We start from the raw sequence: 14,330 nt of genomic DNA on the forward strand, positions 1-14,330 counted from the left end.
CCTTACCACAGTGTGGACAGGAGGCATCTCTGCTTATCTCCATTATCTTAAGGTGTCTATTGAGAGTGTTATGACCTGTAATGATACCTGTCAGAAGTCTCAGACTGCTCTTACCTAGTTTCAGAAGATACCTGGTTCTCCTGTGATCTATGCCTTTGATCATCATCTTCGACTGTCTACATCCAGTTTCTTCTTCCCATTCTCTTTGTGCTTCCATCTCTTTTACCTTCTCTATGACTCCCTTCGTGACGTCCGCTGACATAGGTAGAGCCGGTTCCGGACCAATGTGGATTTTCTTACCCACTACGCCAAATTAAATTCTAAGATCATATAAGAAGGAAAAAATGGCAGAGCAATTTTCCGATGAAAATGAGCGCCACAAAAAGAATTATCGTAAAAAAAATATTCTCATGTTTGACAAAAGTTTTAGATTTTTTTCTAGTATCACATACTGATATGACGGGCGATAAGGCATATTGGACTCGTTGCCAGACATTGTGAGCGTAGTAGGCGAGCAAGACGAAAGACTAAATTAATTACTTAATCATTTATAATCAATAACACTAATACTTGAAACGTGATACTGTTCCTGGCCTGATACGTCCGACCGCCAAGCGATAAATGACAATAATGACCGCCCTCCGGTCGGGTGATACTGGTTTTATACCTGCTACCCTACCACCGACCGGTCGTGCACGAACGTCAGGCCAGACTCAGTAGAAGCGCGCCAACGCAGCGCTTGCGTTTCGTAGTCAATTGATGTCCCGTACTAATGACTTCCTGACACGGCCATCCTGCGAGACACACGTCCCTGTGTGTTAACCTGTAACAAGTTTAGCGCACAGGATCATATAGCTCGGTCACTCCTGACCCACCATATGGGTCACAAATGAAACTTCCTTAAAACTGATCATTAAGTTTAATTCACAAAATCAACAATACATTACATTCGGTAATTATTGATTGACATACAAAAAGTCACAGCGATGTTTACTACGCATTTTTATCGTATACCACAGCTTAGTTCACAGAGCTTTACTGATTACTAATGCACAACTTTAAATGCGGATATGCCCGACTCACAACTATGATTAAGCTCTACATGTGATATGGCTATACATAGCCCGGCAACTAACAGTTGCACTCACTTAATGCGCGTCCCTTGCGGACCGCCGAGTCCTTCCCTAGACTCCAAGGTTTCTCAAGAAACCCGACCAGTCCGCCAGAGTTGACGGCCCACCGCGTACTCACGGACTACTTACTGCGAACAGCAAGTCGATACCGATTTCTACCGAGCTACGGCTACACGTCAACCTCTGGTACGGTCTCCATCACTATGTAAACTTAATCAGATTCATTATTATCTGAACCAACTTCTAAATCTACTTCAATTTCGTCAGTTAAGCTCTGATCTGGCATCTTTCTTAACCGATCGTGTGCGTATTTGTATGTACGTCTTGAATTTAATGATTTCAGGTTATAGCGATCGCCATCTAATACCTCTGTAACCTGAAATGGACCTTTATACTTAGGGTCTAGCTTAGTTTGGTTTCGCTCTTCATTCTTAAGTAAAACAAAGTCTCCAACTGAAAATTTATTGAGTTTTGCCTTTGTACGATCAAATCTTTGTTTTTCGTAAGATGCTGATCTTTCAATACTATGAGCTGCCTCGTCCCTAATTCTATCGAGATCTACTTCGGTATCTTCGTCCTCACAAGTCATCATAGCTACTGGACGTGCTACCTTGCCAATGAAAAGCTCTAATGGGCTTGCTTTCGTCGTCCGATTAAAGGTGCAATTAATCGCGAGTTGAACTTCCCCTAATGCATCTTGCCAAGATCTGTTATCACTCGTTTCAACAGCTGTTAACATCGATTTCAAAACGTACATAATCCGTTCCACCTGACCGTTTGCTCGGGAAGAACCTGTCGCTATTAGATGCAGGTTTATATTACTAGAATCACAAAAATCCTTGAATTCTTTGCTTGCAAAGCAACGACCTTGATCGGCAATAATACGCGTAGGTGCCCCAAATAATGCTACGCTTTTCTTAACGGCATTGATACTATTCTTGCTATCAATGTTTTTGCTATGAAACAAGAGGACATATTTTGTAAACGCGTCAATCAAAACGAACACGTACTCCTTAATATCATTTTTACCACTTAATCTACCGGTAGCATCTATATGTATCGTATGCCATGGCGTGGGCACCTTTGGGATTGGGTGCAGTTGAGCTTGAATCTTTCCCGATTGTGATTTTGAAACCTTACAAGTAATACAACTCTCAATAAATTTCTTAACAAACCGTGACATTCCATCGAACCAATAGTAATTGTAAAGCTTTTCTAAAGTTTTGTCATAACCAAGATGGACAAGAGACTCGTGGATATTACTGACTACTGACCATTTGAGAGACTTAGGGAGGATCGGTAAGCACTTCGTCCTGCCGTTGCGCTGAATTTTACGATAAAGTATGCCAGCGCGAATCTCGTAGGTATTCGCAACCTCTGTATTAATTTGACCAGTATTCAAGTCTGAAATAATCTTACAGATCTCGCTATCTCGTTTCTGCTCTGCAAGAAGCCAATTACCCGACAGTTCTGTGATATTAATACGTTTTGGCTCTACTTTATTGAACTCTTTCCTGACATTCTCATCTGGCACTACTTGGGAAACGTTGGGGTTTTCTATATCAGGTTGTGCTAATGGTAAAAGGTTTCGAGAGAAGAAGTCTACGTGTGCCATTTCTTTGCCTTTGTTATAGACTACATTAAAATCAAAACATTGTAAATATGCCCACCACCTGTGGACTCGCGGCGTCAAGTCAATCTTTTTACTAGAGCACTTGAGAGCGTTGCAGTCTGTCACCACAGTGAACTCACGACCATGCAAGTACTGCCTGAAATATTTCACTGCGTTGACAACCGCCAAAGTCTCAAGCTCGTAACTATGATACCGCGACTCCGCAGGACTGGTTCGTTTACTATAATATGCGACAACGCGTCGTTTTCCTTCGATGATTTGAAATAGTATGGCACCATAGCCCTCCGAGCTCGCATCTGTATGCAATTCGATTGGATACTGAGGGTCAAAGATCATCAGAACCGGCTCTTTCGTTAAAATTGAGATGATTTCTTGGCGAATGTTTTCGTGACGCTCTTGCCATATAAAAGGAACTTTTGCTGACGTCAGTTTATAAAGTGGGCCCATGATATGGGAGAATTTAGGAACGAACTGTCGAAAGTAGGTTGCTAACCCAATGAATTGCCGCAACTGTGCTACGGTTGTCGGCGGAGCCAGAGATGACAACGCCTCGACCTTACGACGATTCGGCCTAATCTCTCCGCCCTTGACTTCATAGCCTAAAAACTCGAGTTCGGTTTTCAAAAACGAGCACTTTTTCAAGTTCAAAGAGAATCCGGCTTTAGTTAATTTGTCCAGGACTATATGCAGTCTTTCAAGTCCCTCTTCAACAGTTTTAGACATTATTAAAATATCATCTACGTAGACAATGACATATGTATTTACTAAGTCACCTAGTGCCTTCACTATTGCTCTCTGAAACACCGAAATCGAATTTTTCAGCCCGAATGGCATTGTTAGGTACTCGTATTGACCGTCTGCGGTTACGAAAGCAGAACGTTGAATGGACTCTTCAGAATTGATTGGAATAAGATGAAAACCGGAAGCACAATCTAATTTCGTGAAGAACTGCGCCCCGTGCAAACGCGAGATTTGGTCAGAAATGAGCGGTAACGGATACCGGTCAGACACCGTATTTCTATTTAGCTCTCTATAATCTACGACCATCCTGTAAGATCCATCACGCTTCTTAACCAAAAGAGCTGGACTCGCAAAAGGCGAACTACTGGGACGAATTATATTTGCACGTAACAACTCATCTACTCGCTCGCGCATTACTGTTCTTTCTTCCGGACTAAGACGATAAGGTCGCCTCTGCACAGTTAAATTGGGATCAATTAAACGAATCTCAAGCTCTCCCGTCGTTACTCGCGTCTTAGGCATACCGGTTATGAAAAACTCCGAATAACGATTTAAAACGTCAACAAGTTCAGATTTCTGCTCCTTGGGAACGTCTGTGTCTACAATAGTGAAATCATTAACTAATTGTCGATTAGTCACCAAGGCATCACTACTTGTATTGATCGAATTTGACGAGAGTAGCTCAGAATGATCAGCATTTACTTTGAAAACGTTGAACTGTTTTTCAGTCTGAAGAACACCAAAACCTTGACGTAAAATCTCACGTCCTATCAGGATATCACTACGTAAATAATCGTCAGGCAAAACGTGCAATAAAATTTCAATAAGATGGTTGTTAATTTCAACAACACATACAATCTGCTCGGTACTTAAAACACTTGATTTAGTAATACCCTTTATACTAACAACATTGTGCTCACGCTTTCCACTAAATTTAAAAGCTATACTTTCTTTTACTACTGAGCACTCTGCACCAGAATCATAATGGAAAGTAAAACACTGACCTTGATGTTTCGCAGTCCCTGCTGGTGGATCCACTTCGCAAATGTCCACTCGACGCTCCCTGACAGTAGTCGCCTCCGCGCCTCCTCCACTGGTGCAGCGGCTTGCGATGTGACCTGTTGTTCCACATTTGAAGCAGACAATAGCGCTTGATGTGGTTTGTTGTTGATGATTAGGCTTCGTAATCGTAGTATCTTGTTGTGACTTCACCGGTTTTGCTTTTCCATCTTTTTTACGAAGTAGACAATCTTTTTGTTTGTGTCCATTTTTCCCGCAATGATAGCATTTGATCGTAGGCGCAATCTTCATTCGTTTGTAGTCTGTCCCTTTTTGATCTCCAACCGCATTAAATTTACGTTTCAAGTAGGTAAACGCCTGTAGCTCTTGTTGCAACTTCTGACGAGTATTTATTTCAGTCGTAAATGCCAATCGTTGCAATCGCGTATCAAATTGAGCAAGGTGTGCAAGTGTTTGTGACACAGCGATTTGTTCAATTGTGGCCTTTTTCCAACGATTAAGCAGTGACGTCATCACTCGACTTCCGTAGGCCGCTAAGGTCTCGTTTTCTTTAGGCTTGTCCGAGTTTAAGTTTATGAGGGTAGCCGCAGGTGTTTCAGCACTTACAAATCTGTCCATAAACAATTCTTTAAATTGTGGCCAGGTCATACCTGCATAAGATATTTGAGATAACCATGCCGAAGCCACTCCCTTCAAGGCTTTACTGATGACAACAATCAACTGTCCTCCTTCCAAAGGGTTGTCTGTTAAACACAAATCGGCCGTAGCACACCACGACCGTGCGTCCACATCGGTCTTGTCGGGATCAAACTCCGGGAGATTCACATGTTTTCCGGACTGTTGAGGTTTATGAAGAGCTTCGATTAACGCCTTCATGTTTGAATTTTGCATTTCGAATAAAAGCCGCCAATTTTGGTCCTGACTACCACCACTTTGTTCACTTTGTGTTCCATCTTCACATTCGTCGGCCCGCTCGAATCCCACATCTGATGACGGGCGATAAGGCATATTGGACTCGTTGCCAGACATTGTGAGCGTAGTAGGCGAGCAAGACGAAAGACTAAATTAATTACTTAATCATTTATAATCAATAACACTAATACTTGAAACGTGATACTGTTCCTGGCCTGATACGTCCGACCGCCAAGCGATAAATGACAATAATGACCGCCCTCCGGTCGGGTGATACTGGTTTTATACCTGCTACCCTACCACCGACCGGTCGTGCACGAACGTCAGGCCAGACTCAGTAGAAGCGCGCCAACGCAGCGCTTGCGTTTCGTAGTCAATTGATGTCCCGTACTAATGACTTCCTGACAGATACAAATAACTTATTTGGTAAAATAATTTTGGACGGAGAAATTACTCGGTTCAATATATAAACAGATTTGTATTTTTACGTATAAATACCTAACTTAGGAGTGGTTTTTGGATATTTATATGTTAGTTTCGGCTCATACTATACAATAACCAAGCAAAATTTCATCGACTGAGAAATTAATGCATGGGTCTCCATACAACAACTTGCTTCGTTTACTACACTATTATCACAGATACTTCTACAGATACTTTATGAGTCACAGACAGTTCATTAATCGTCACACTAACAAAGATATTGAATTCGCTTCTACCATCGTTGAGAGCTTTAGGATTATAGGTAGTTTTACGGTTTGTAATATCTATATATCGCTTAAAGCGTTATTAAAATATGTCGCGTAAGCAGGTAGGCAATATATAGCGATGCCAAAGAGCGATAATCGAGGGACAGATGATAAAACCCTGCGTCCGGTAGCTGCGGTGGGCACGGCGATTAGATCAGCACTCCGCTAAGCGAATTAACGGGGTTGCTAATTTTCCGCTGTTACAGCCTCTTTGACGTTAATCTGGTTACAGAGTACGGCTAGTTCAACTTCAAACAAATAGACAGCAGTATACTTATTGGCTTTACGGGCGAGTTGCTCAAAATGAGGCTGCTGATTGTATAAGCTGTTGGCTGGTATTCATAAAATACATGTCCATGGGAATATCTATACTGCAACCACAGAATAAATAATAGTACTAGGTACAGAGGACTCACTGTCTAACAAAACGCGTCTGTTACGAGCAGCACAGATATGGCCGCTAGGTGGCGACAGCGCCACGCGCGGCTTATGGCTTTCCCCAAAATTGGGGTGGAACGGATGTACTTTTAGCTACCTGTAGCAAAGCGACCAAATCGCGGAGTGAGCCACGCCTGCTGCAACGCGGAATATACCCTAACTGCGAACGACCAATTAGGGAGTAATTCAAAATGAAAATATTATTTTTTGGGCAAAGAGATTAAGTACTAGCTGGTTTTATGAAGTTAACCGGTTCGGTGCGGATAGCACGACAGGCGTGTCATGAATGTTTTAACGTTAACGTATGACATGACAAGTGTGCCATCATATTATATGCCTGTCGTGTCATAAAATACCTATTTGTTCGCCGCTACAGCCAAAAGTTTTCGAAAATGAAAGACTGTTCGTTAACAGGTTAAATGACGTACCAATTTACAGACTTCTACCTAGCGTTCTCCAGGCCTTTACCCAGGTCCGCTACCAGTTTACATTATTCCTTGGTAATTTATTGACTTGAACACATTCGGCCCTATTCGAACTTTAAGATACGTCAGCTAATAGATCTTGAAACGATATGGATTAGATATGTCAGTGTCAAAAGTGACATTTTTCTCTGAAGAAACGTCACATTTGACACTGACATACCTAATCCATATCGTTTCAAGATCTATTAGCTAACGTATCTTTAAGTTCGAATAGGGCAGATTGACCGATTGCAAAAGAAGAGAAAGCTACATTAGACGCACCTAAACGTTATTATTTTAATTAAAATAAATGGGTAAGGTAATGCCATCATTTATGCAAAAACAATAAACAGATTGTCAAATTCGCATCGCATATATGACGCGCTTTTTGCCTTTTATACGTTAAGATTGAAAGCGCAAAATTGAATATCAGATTGAATTTGAATTAAATTGGCTCTATTTGCACGCGGATACAATTTAAATTAAATCGGCGATCTTTGCACGCAAGTTCTGCCATCGTCATTTGTTTTAACCTTCCATTGTTTGAGGTTACCGGAGTGCTTTGATTTGTGACTTTCTACACGAACGTGTCGAACCGTAAAACCAGAATATTAACAGTACTCAGACAGTGACAAATATATTGTCGGACGCGAGTAGGAGTGAAACAGCCAAGTACTATTGATACTTTGGTTTTGTATGTGCGTGTGTGTGTGTGCGGTGATAAATGGCGGGAGACGCGGCGACGTCCCTTCATTAATTCTGGCCTCAAGTTGTGTTTGCTGGGACTGTCGGACTAATGTCTCCGGAGGCCGACCAGGGGCTAGCTATCGCCTCAATAACCAGTATATAGGTATGATTACAAAAGGTTTCATTCGGGTAACCACCAAACGAGGCAAACTACACTACTTAGTGGTTAATCAAAATAAGTTTTTGGAAAAAAATTCATTTATGGTACAAGCTTCCATCTCTAGGTGACTTCGCTGTACTTTTCATTCCATAGGCAACTAATACTCGTACTCGTCGAGACATTTCTAACAAGTCGAAATACAATAAGTATGCGTTAAAGCCGCCGGAAGACGCTGGATGCGGGTGGCTTCCAACCGGTACGAATGGAGGTCCAAGGGGGAGGCCTATGTTCAGCAGTGGACGTCTTATGGCTGAGATGATGATGATGATGATGATGATGCGTTGTTTTATCAAAGACTTCCCATGGCAACCTCCTGTCTCCATCATCAGATCAGCTCCATGTTATCATAATATTGAATTGTCATTCGATTTACAATTTTACATAACGTCTGCAAAATTTCAGCTCAATCAGAAATCTAAGATTTGACCTTCACTAACATTAGATTTTCCCTGTAATCATGTATAAGTATTAACACATACTTACAGGGAAAGTTAAATCAAAGCTTGTAAAAACAGGGCCTGGAGCGAATGTCTAGTAAGTATCGGGAATACAGGCATTTGATTAACTACGCTCGTTTAGAGTGAGTAATCTATATAAATTTGGAGCGGAACTTTAAAGTGATTGAATCATTTTCGTGCTTGGTTTCACGACCCTTACGATCAAATATTACTATGGTGTTACCTACAAGATATAGATTATGTTTTCATATAGATCTCAAAATAATATTAATATATACAATGAAACATATATACAACAAAACCTATAGATTGCTCATAGATTTCAATGAACTTCGTTAGCCGAATAATTCTTTTTTTTTTGTTTACATTATTTTTAATCTGTATGGCATATTTAGACGAGATAGTTAACTAATGCCAAACTTTGTGTGATAAGGCAAAACCGCACTTTATAACACCGCGCGAATCAAAAGTAATAATTTTATGTCGCAAGGAATTAGAACACTACCCTTTTATAATATGGGGCACTTACTTTTTGGTATACCCACAGAAGAACCCGGACCTAAGTAAATTGCTCTATATACATGTAGAAACAAGGAAAACATCGGTATGTAGGACAAGCTTAACTAATGCGAGTAAATAAAGTATTGGTCCTATGAGTGGGCCGGGCACGCGCGGGGCCAATTGAAACGCTGTATAGAATAAACCGCCTTGATTCACTTCGCCATTTGCCACTATTGTGCTCTGGCTGTGTTACATTTGTTGCAAGCGACGGCGAGCCGACTCTTACTAGCCAGTATAAGTAGATTATTAAATTTATTAAAACAGATGATATTAAATAACAAAATAAATAAATCATAAATCTAGCCCGAAATTAGCCTGAGGCATTATTCCCAGGACGCTGGCCGCGTTCCCCCTCTGCACAGCGAGGCTGAGTTTTTGTGAAAAAAAAGGGGCAGCTCGTAGGTCGCCGGACACCCAGACTAGTTTGGTAGAAATTTCTTTAACTAGTTTTTTGGTGTCTGACGACCAAGGACCGACAGTTTCAATTGCAAGTGCCGCAAATACATAATTCGGTTTCAAGAATGCGTATTTGCGACACTTGGTAATTTGGGCGTTGTCTGCTGCGGTCCCCGGCCTCCTGGCAGAGCCCAGGCCCCAATTTCACATCGGTGACAGGTGCGACGAATTGTAAAATCACTGTTGCTGACGTCACAGGCATCCATGGGCTACGATTACCACTTACCACAGGGCGGGTCGTATTCCTGTTTGCCACCATCATTGTATTATTTAAAAAACTTTATTATATCGGAAAAAAACAGATATTTCTCCTGCGAAGTTTCTGACAATTGTCAAAGATTTAGAAGAATTGTAGGTAATTCTTGACAGGTAATGAATTATATGTCGGAATTTCGTGACAATTGTAGTGTTTCTTGTGACAATTGTCATAAACTTAGCAAGAGAAATATCGGTTTTTTTCCGATATCATAAAGTTTTTTTTAATAATACAATGATGGTGGCAAACAGGAATACGGCCCGCCCGATGGTAAGCCGTAACCGTAGCCCATGGATGCCTGTGACGTCAGAAATAGTGATTTTACAATTCGTCGCACCTGTCACGTTGGTGAAACAGGGGCCAGGACGTGGGATGGGGCCAGCGTATCAACACATGTTACATGTAGGTACGAGTGAGCAGAGTTAGTAAGAACTTGACTAGTGTAAATTTCATTTAAACACGTGTCGTGTACGGGACGTTCTGGAAAGTCAAAATCCCATTCAAAATGACCCTTAACTCAAACGTGTACGTCATGTCATGCTATCGAATGAAAACACTAGCGGCCCGATTCGAACTAGGTACGTAATTATAGGTACAGTAAAGATAGGTACGTCAATTAATAGATCTAGAAACGATATGGATTAGATGTGTCAGTATCAAAAGTGACGTGTTTGTTTGAAAAAACGAGACATTTGACACTGACATATCTAATCCATATCGTTTCTAGATCTATTAATTGACGTATCTTAAAGTTCGAATCGGACAGTGGGGTACAGAACTCGATCAGTTTAACGAGAGTCGGCGGTTACTTACGGTCGGTGTTACGTAAATTCATGCCAAGTTATTGTAAGAATAAATGTAGTTCGACTCGCCTACTTATGTTTGAGAAACTGGTGGAATATGTACTTTTGTCCAGTAATCGGGCCCCTCGGCAATGACGTCTGTCTGCCACGCCTTTATGTGCCTACACGACTACGGAATTAGACGGGACGTGTTATGTTCTTGTCAGGAGCCTTCAGAATTAAAACATGAAATGTATACTGAACACTTGAGTTATCCATGCAAGAAGGGTTTATAATAAAAATGTGTTTATATATGTTTTTTATTGTTTTGTAAGTGTTTTTATATTTTACTTTTAGTTTCATATTTTTGTACCCTAACCTAAGACCCAAGATAAAAAACCGGCCAAGTGCGAGTCGGACTCGCGTTTCTAGGGTTCCGTACATAATTCCGACTCATGCTTGACTGCACATTTATAAAAGGTTTTCCTGTCATCTATAGTTAAAAAACTATTTTATGTATTTATTTCAAAATTTTAGACCCAGTAGTTTCGGAGATAAAGGGGGGAAATGGTAATTTTTTGGCTATTTTATTAAATAACTTCTAACCTATGTATTATAAAATTATAAAAAAACGTGGCCATCCTTGGGTTACGAATTTACATACGTGTACCAAATTTCAACTTAATTGGTCCAGTAGTTTCGGAGAAAATAGGCTGTGACAGACGGACAGACAGACAGACGCGCGAGTGATCCTATAAGGGTTCCGTTTTTTCCTTTTAAGTTACGGAACCCTAATAAACGAACATAATATACCTAATAATTCAGCCTATACAATTCCAACTATTATATGGTCACAGGCCTCCTTTTATGCACGACAACAAAAAATAAACAAATCTATGGTTTGTGAGCTGTAATACGCAGTTGAGAATCGTGCAAATTTCGTGATAACTAAGTTTAGGTTGGTTAGGTTTATTCAGCTATAAACAAGACGGTATACAACGGGCTTATTATATGCTTGACGTGCACTGGCTTGCTCCGACGTGTTTATGTTATGCTGTAAGAGAGCTAGCACCGTTAAGTTTGGTTGGACCAAATGGTAAGTGCTATTTCTAGCGAGCATTCGTTAGCAAGGAGTTTGTTGTTTCATTTCAATGCAGCCACATTTTGCTTTTAATAGTTATTTACCCTACAGGGCAATATAGGATGGTTTCACGGTACAAAATACGTTGACTAGTGTTTTTACCCTGTATGTTTACCCTGTAGCTTTAAGTGTTTTAGTGAGTAAGTTCTTCTCTCTTTTTTTTATAACTTAAGTGGCGCTGTTTGTAGAAGGTTATTACAATAAATGACTTTCTTCTTCTTCTTCTTTTTATTATAATGTGATGTAATAAATTTTAATTGTTTTTTTTTCTATTTGTTGATAGGCGACACCGACGAGCATGGCCTGCCGAAAGACAAGGACAAGGGATGCGACACCAACCTCTACCTCTACCATGTAAGTTATTAACCAGTACTGTCCAACAAGGACTGAAAAACCGCAAAAGACCGGTAACCTAAAATAAAGGTATCAATTGAATAGGTACCCAACAGTAATGGTACCCGAATAAAACGGCAAAATACCAGTACCTAAAATAAAGGTATCAATTGAATAGGTACCCAACAGTAACGGTACCCGAATAAAACGGCAAAATACCAGTACCTAAAATAAAGGTATCAATTGAATAGGTACCCAACAGTAACGGTACCCGAATAAAACGGCAAAATATTAGTACCTAAAATAAAAGTATCAATTGAATAGGTACCCAACAGTAATGGTACCCGAATAAAACGGAAAAATACCAGTACCTAAAATAAAGGTATCAATTGAATAGGTATCCAACAGTAACGGTACCCGAACAAATAGAATTTAACAGGTACCTTTTTGAAACGGTACCGTTAAGGCTAACCGTTTGAAGTAGGTAAGGGTACCCGACCGAAAAACAAACCGCACAATACGGCTGTTCCATATCAAAACCTAGTAAATGACAAATTTCTCAAAATTTGTTTTTATGTTATTTGGACTAGCGTTGAAAATGCCGGAAAAATCAAATGTTTTGTTCGAGAATTTATTAAATTTTCGTTTTTGTCCGTTTGTTTCGGATTTTTAAAGAAAAAAACCAACCGACTGATAAGCGTAATGACACAACTGTGACAACTGAACTGAACTGACACTGACACCGATCCGATGTCAAATGTCACCAGTATTGAGAAAAATAACCGATTGAAACCTGTTTAAGTCGCTTTTTTCGTTTTATTCGGAAAAATTGAAGCGGTAAATCTCATGGTTTTTTCCGTAAAAATCCGAAAAAAACGAGCCGTTTGGAAAGAAACGGGATTTTTCCAGAAATTTTTAACGCTAATTTGGACCCACCTAGTAAGTCCTCACCCGATTACAAAGACACCTGCTCAAAAATCGGCATAAATAACGGAGATTTTGACACCTTCAAACCTAGTAAAGTAGCATGTGTAGTGACGGTTTAACAAAATCTAGGAAGGTACTGGTAACAACTTGGTGGTAACTAGTGGGAAAAACCCCGAAATGTCTTGAATATTGATAAGTGATACACCCAGGTTCACACCTAAAACGAGCACTTAGGTACCTACTAGGTATTGGAGTGGGAATATGTAACACAAAACATCGGTGCTCACGTTTTCAAAGTTAGTAAGGGGTATAAACGTGTATAAATACAATATTATTATATAATATTGATGTTGATACATGGAATAGTTACTAAGTAGTTATTCATGTAGAAAATTTATTTTATTAAAATTTAAAACATTTTTTGAGGCTGTCACATTTTATGTTGTTACGCTCTTCTGTAAAATTTGGTCTGATGCACTTACTGGGTTTTGCTATGGGACAGCCGAATAATAGCTTGTCAGATTTACTTCTAAGTTCAAACATTTGACACATCACATCACAACGCCCACAGAATGTAAACATGCATGGCCGTTGAAATTATAAATCAAATTCCGTAATAATATAAGGGCTTGTCAAGTACTTAAATCAGTAAAATATATTTATAATAAATTTTAAACATATTTGATTTTTTTAGATCATATGGGCATGGCACACTGCGTCCGATTCGCACTTCGCTCCGAAGTTTGAGCGAGACAACGCTATGCGCGTATTATAGTGATATCCCGCTCGCACGTCGGGTCGTGCGAATTGGACGCAGTGTGCCATGCAAAGAATATAAGTGCCATGCCCCATAATAGTAATTGAATATTTTACGATAATAATTTACCATGTATTACCAGTTACCTATTTTGTTTAAAGCAGTGTTGTGACCGATTGCCGTATTCGAACTTCAAGATATTCACAAGAGACGACACGTACTAGATCCATTCTAAATACGTTATAGTTTAGATATAAATTAGTTCTCTTTTGCAGCGTAATTCAAGCAACCAATGTCACTTTTACGTTAGATGCGTAAGATATCTATTAGATCTGAATTGGATCTTTAAGTCATATCCTGAGGAAATCGTTCAAGAGTATCTCCAGAATTGCGCAAATGTCAAATTTGACAGGTTAGATCTTAAACATATCGTTATCGTATCTTGGTGATGTCTAAAAGATATCTAATAGATGTCTATTTCAAAATCCGAATCGGGGCCCGAGTCTGTCGTTTCGATTCATATGACATTTCCATAAGTTGATAAAAATCGATTATAAATGTATAACAATAAACGATAGGTCCATCTTTATCCACGTGATATAACACCTGTCACTTTTTAACACCATGGGATAGAAAGTGACGGACACCGTTTTATCACCCTG

General features: G+C 39.9%; 1 protein-coding gene across 5 annotated transcripts in view; it reads left to right on the top strand.

Annotated features, from left to right (window-relative positions):
- The window catches only part of LOC134680395 (solute carrier family 12 member 6), a 524,938-nt gene that overhangs the window by 471,894 nt on the left and 38,714 nt on the right, over positions 1 to 14,330 (top strand). For all 5 annotated transcript variants that reach the window (XM_063539520.1, XM_063539523.1, XM_063539522.1 and 2 more), the window contains exon 3: positions 11,935 to 12,005. In XM_063539520.1, coding sequence (XP_063395590.1) covers positions 11,935 to 12,005 — 71 coding nt within the window. The remainder of the gene's footprint in view (positions 1 to 11,934; positions 12,006 to 14,330) is intronic.

The sequence above is a fragment of the Cydia fagiglandana genome, chromosome 3, assembly GCF_963556715.1.
Source record: "Cydia fagiglandana chromosome 3, ilCydFagi1.1, whole genome shotgun sequence".
Taxonomy (NCBI): Eukaryota; Metazoa; Arthropoda; class Insecta; order Lepidoptera; family Tortricidae; genus Cydia; species Cydia fagiglandana.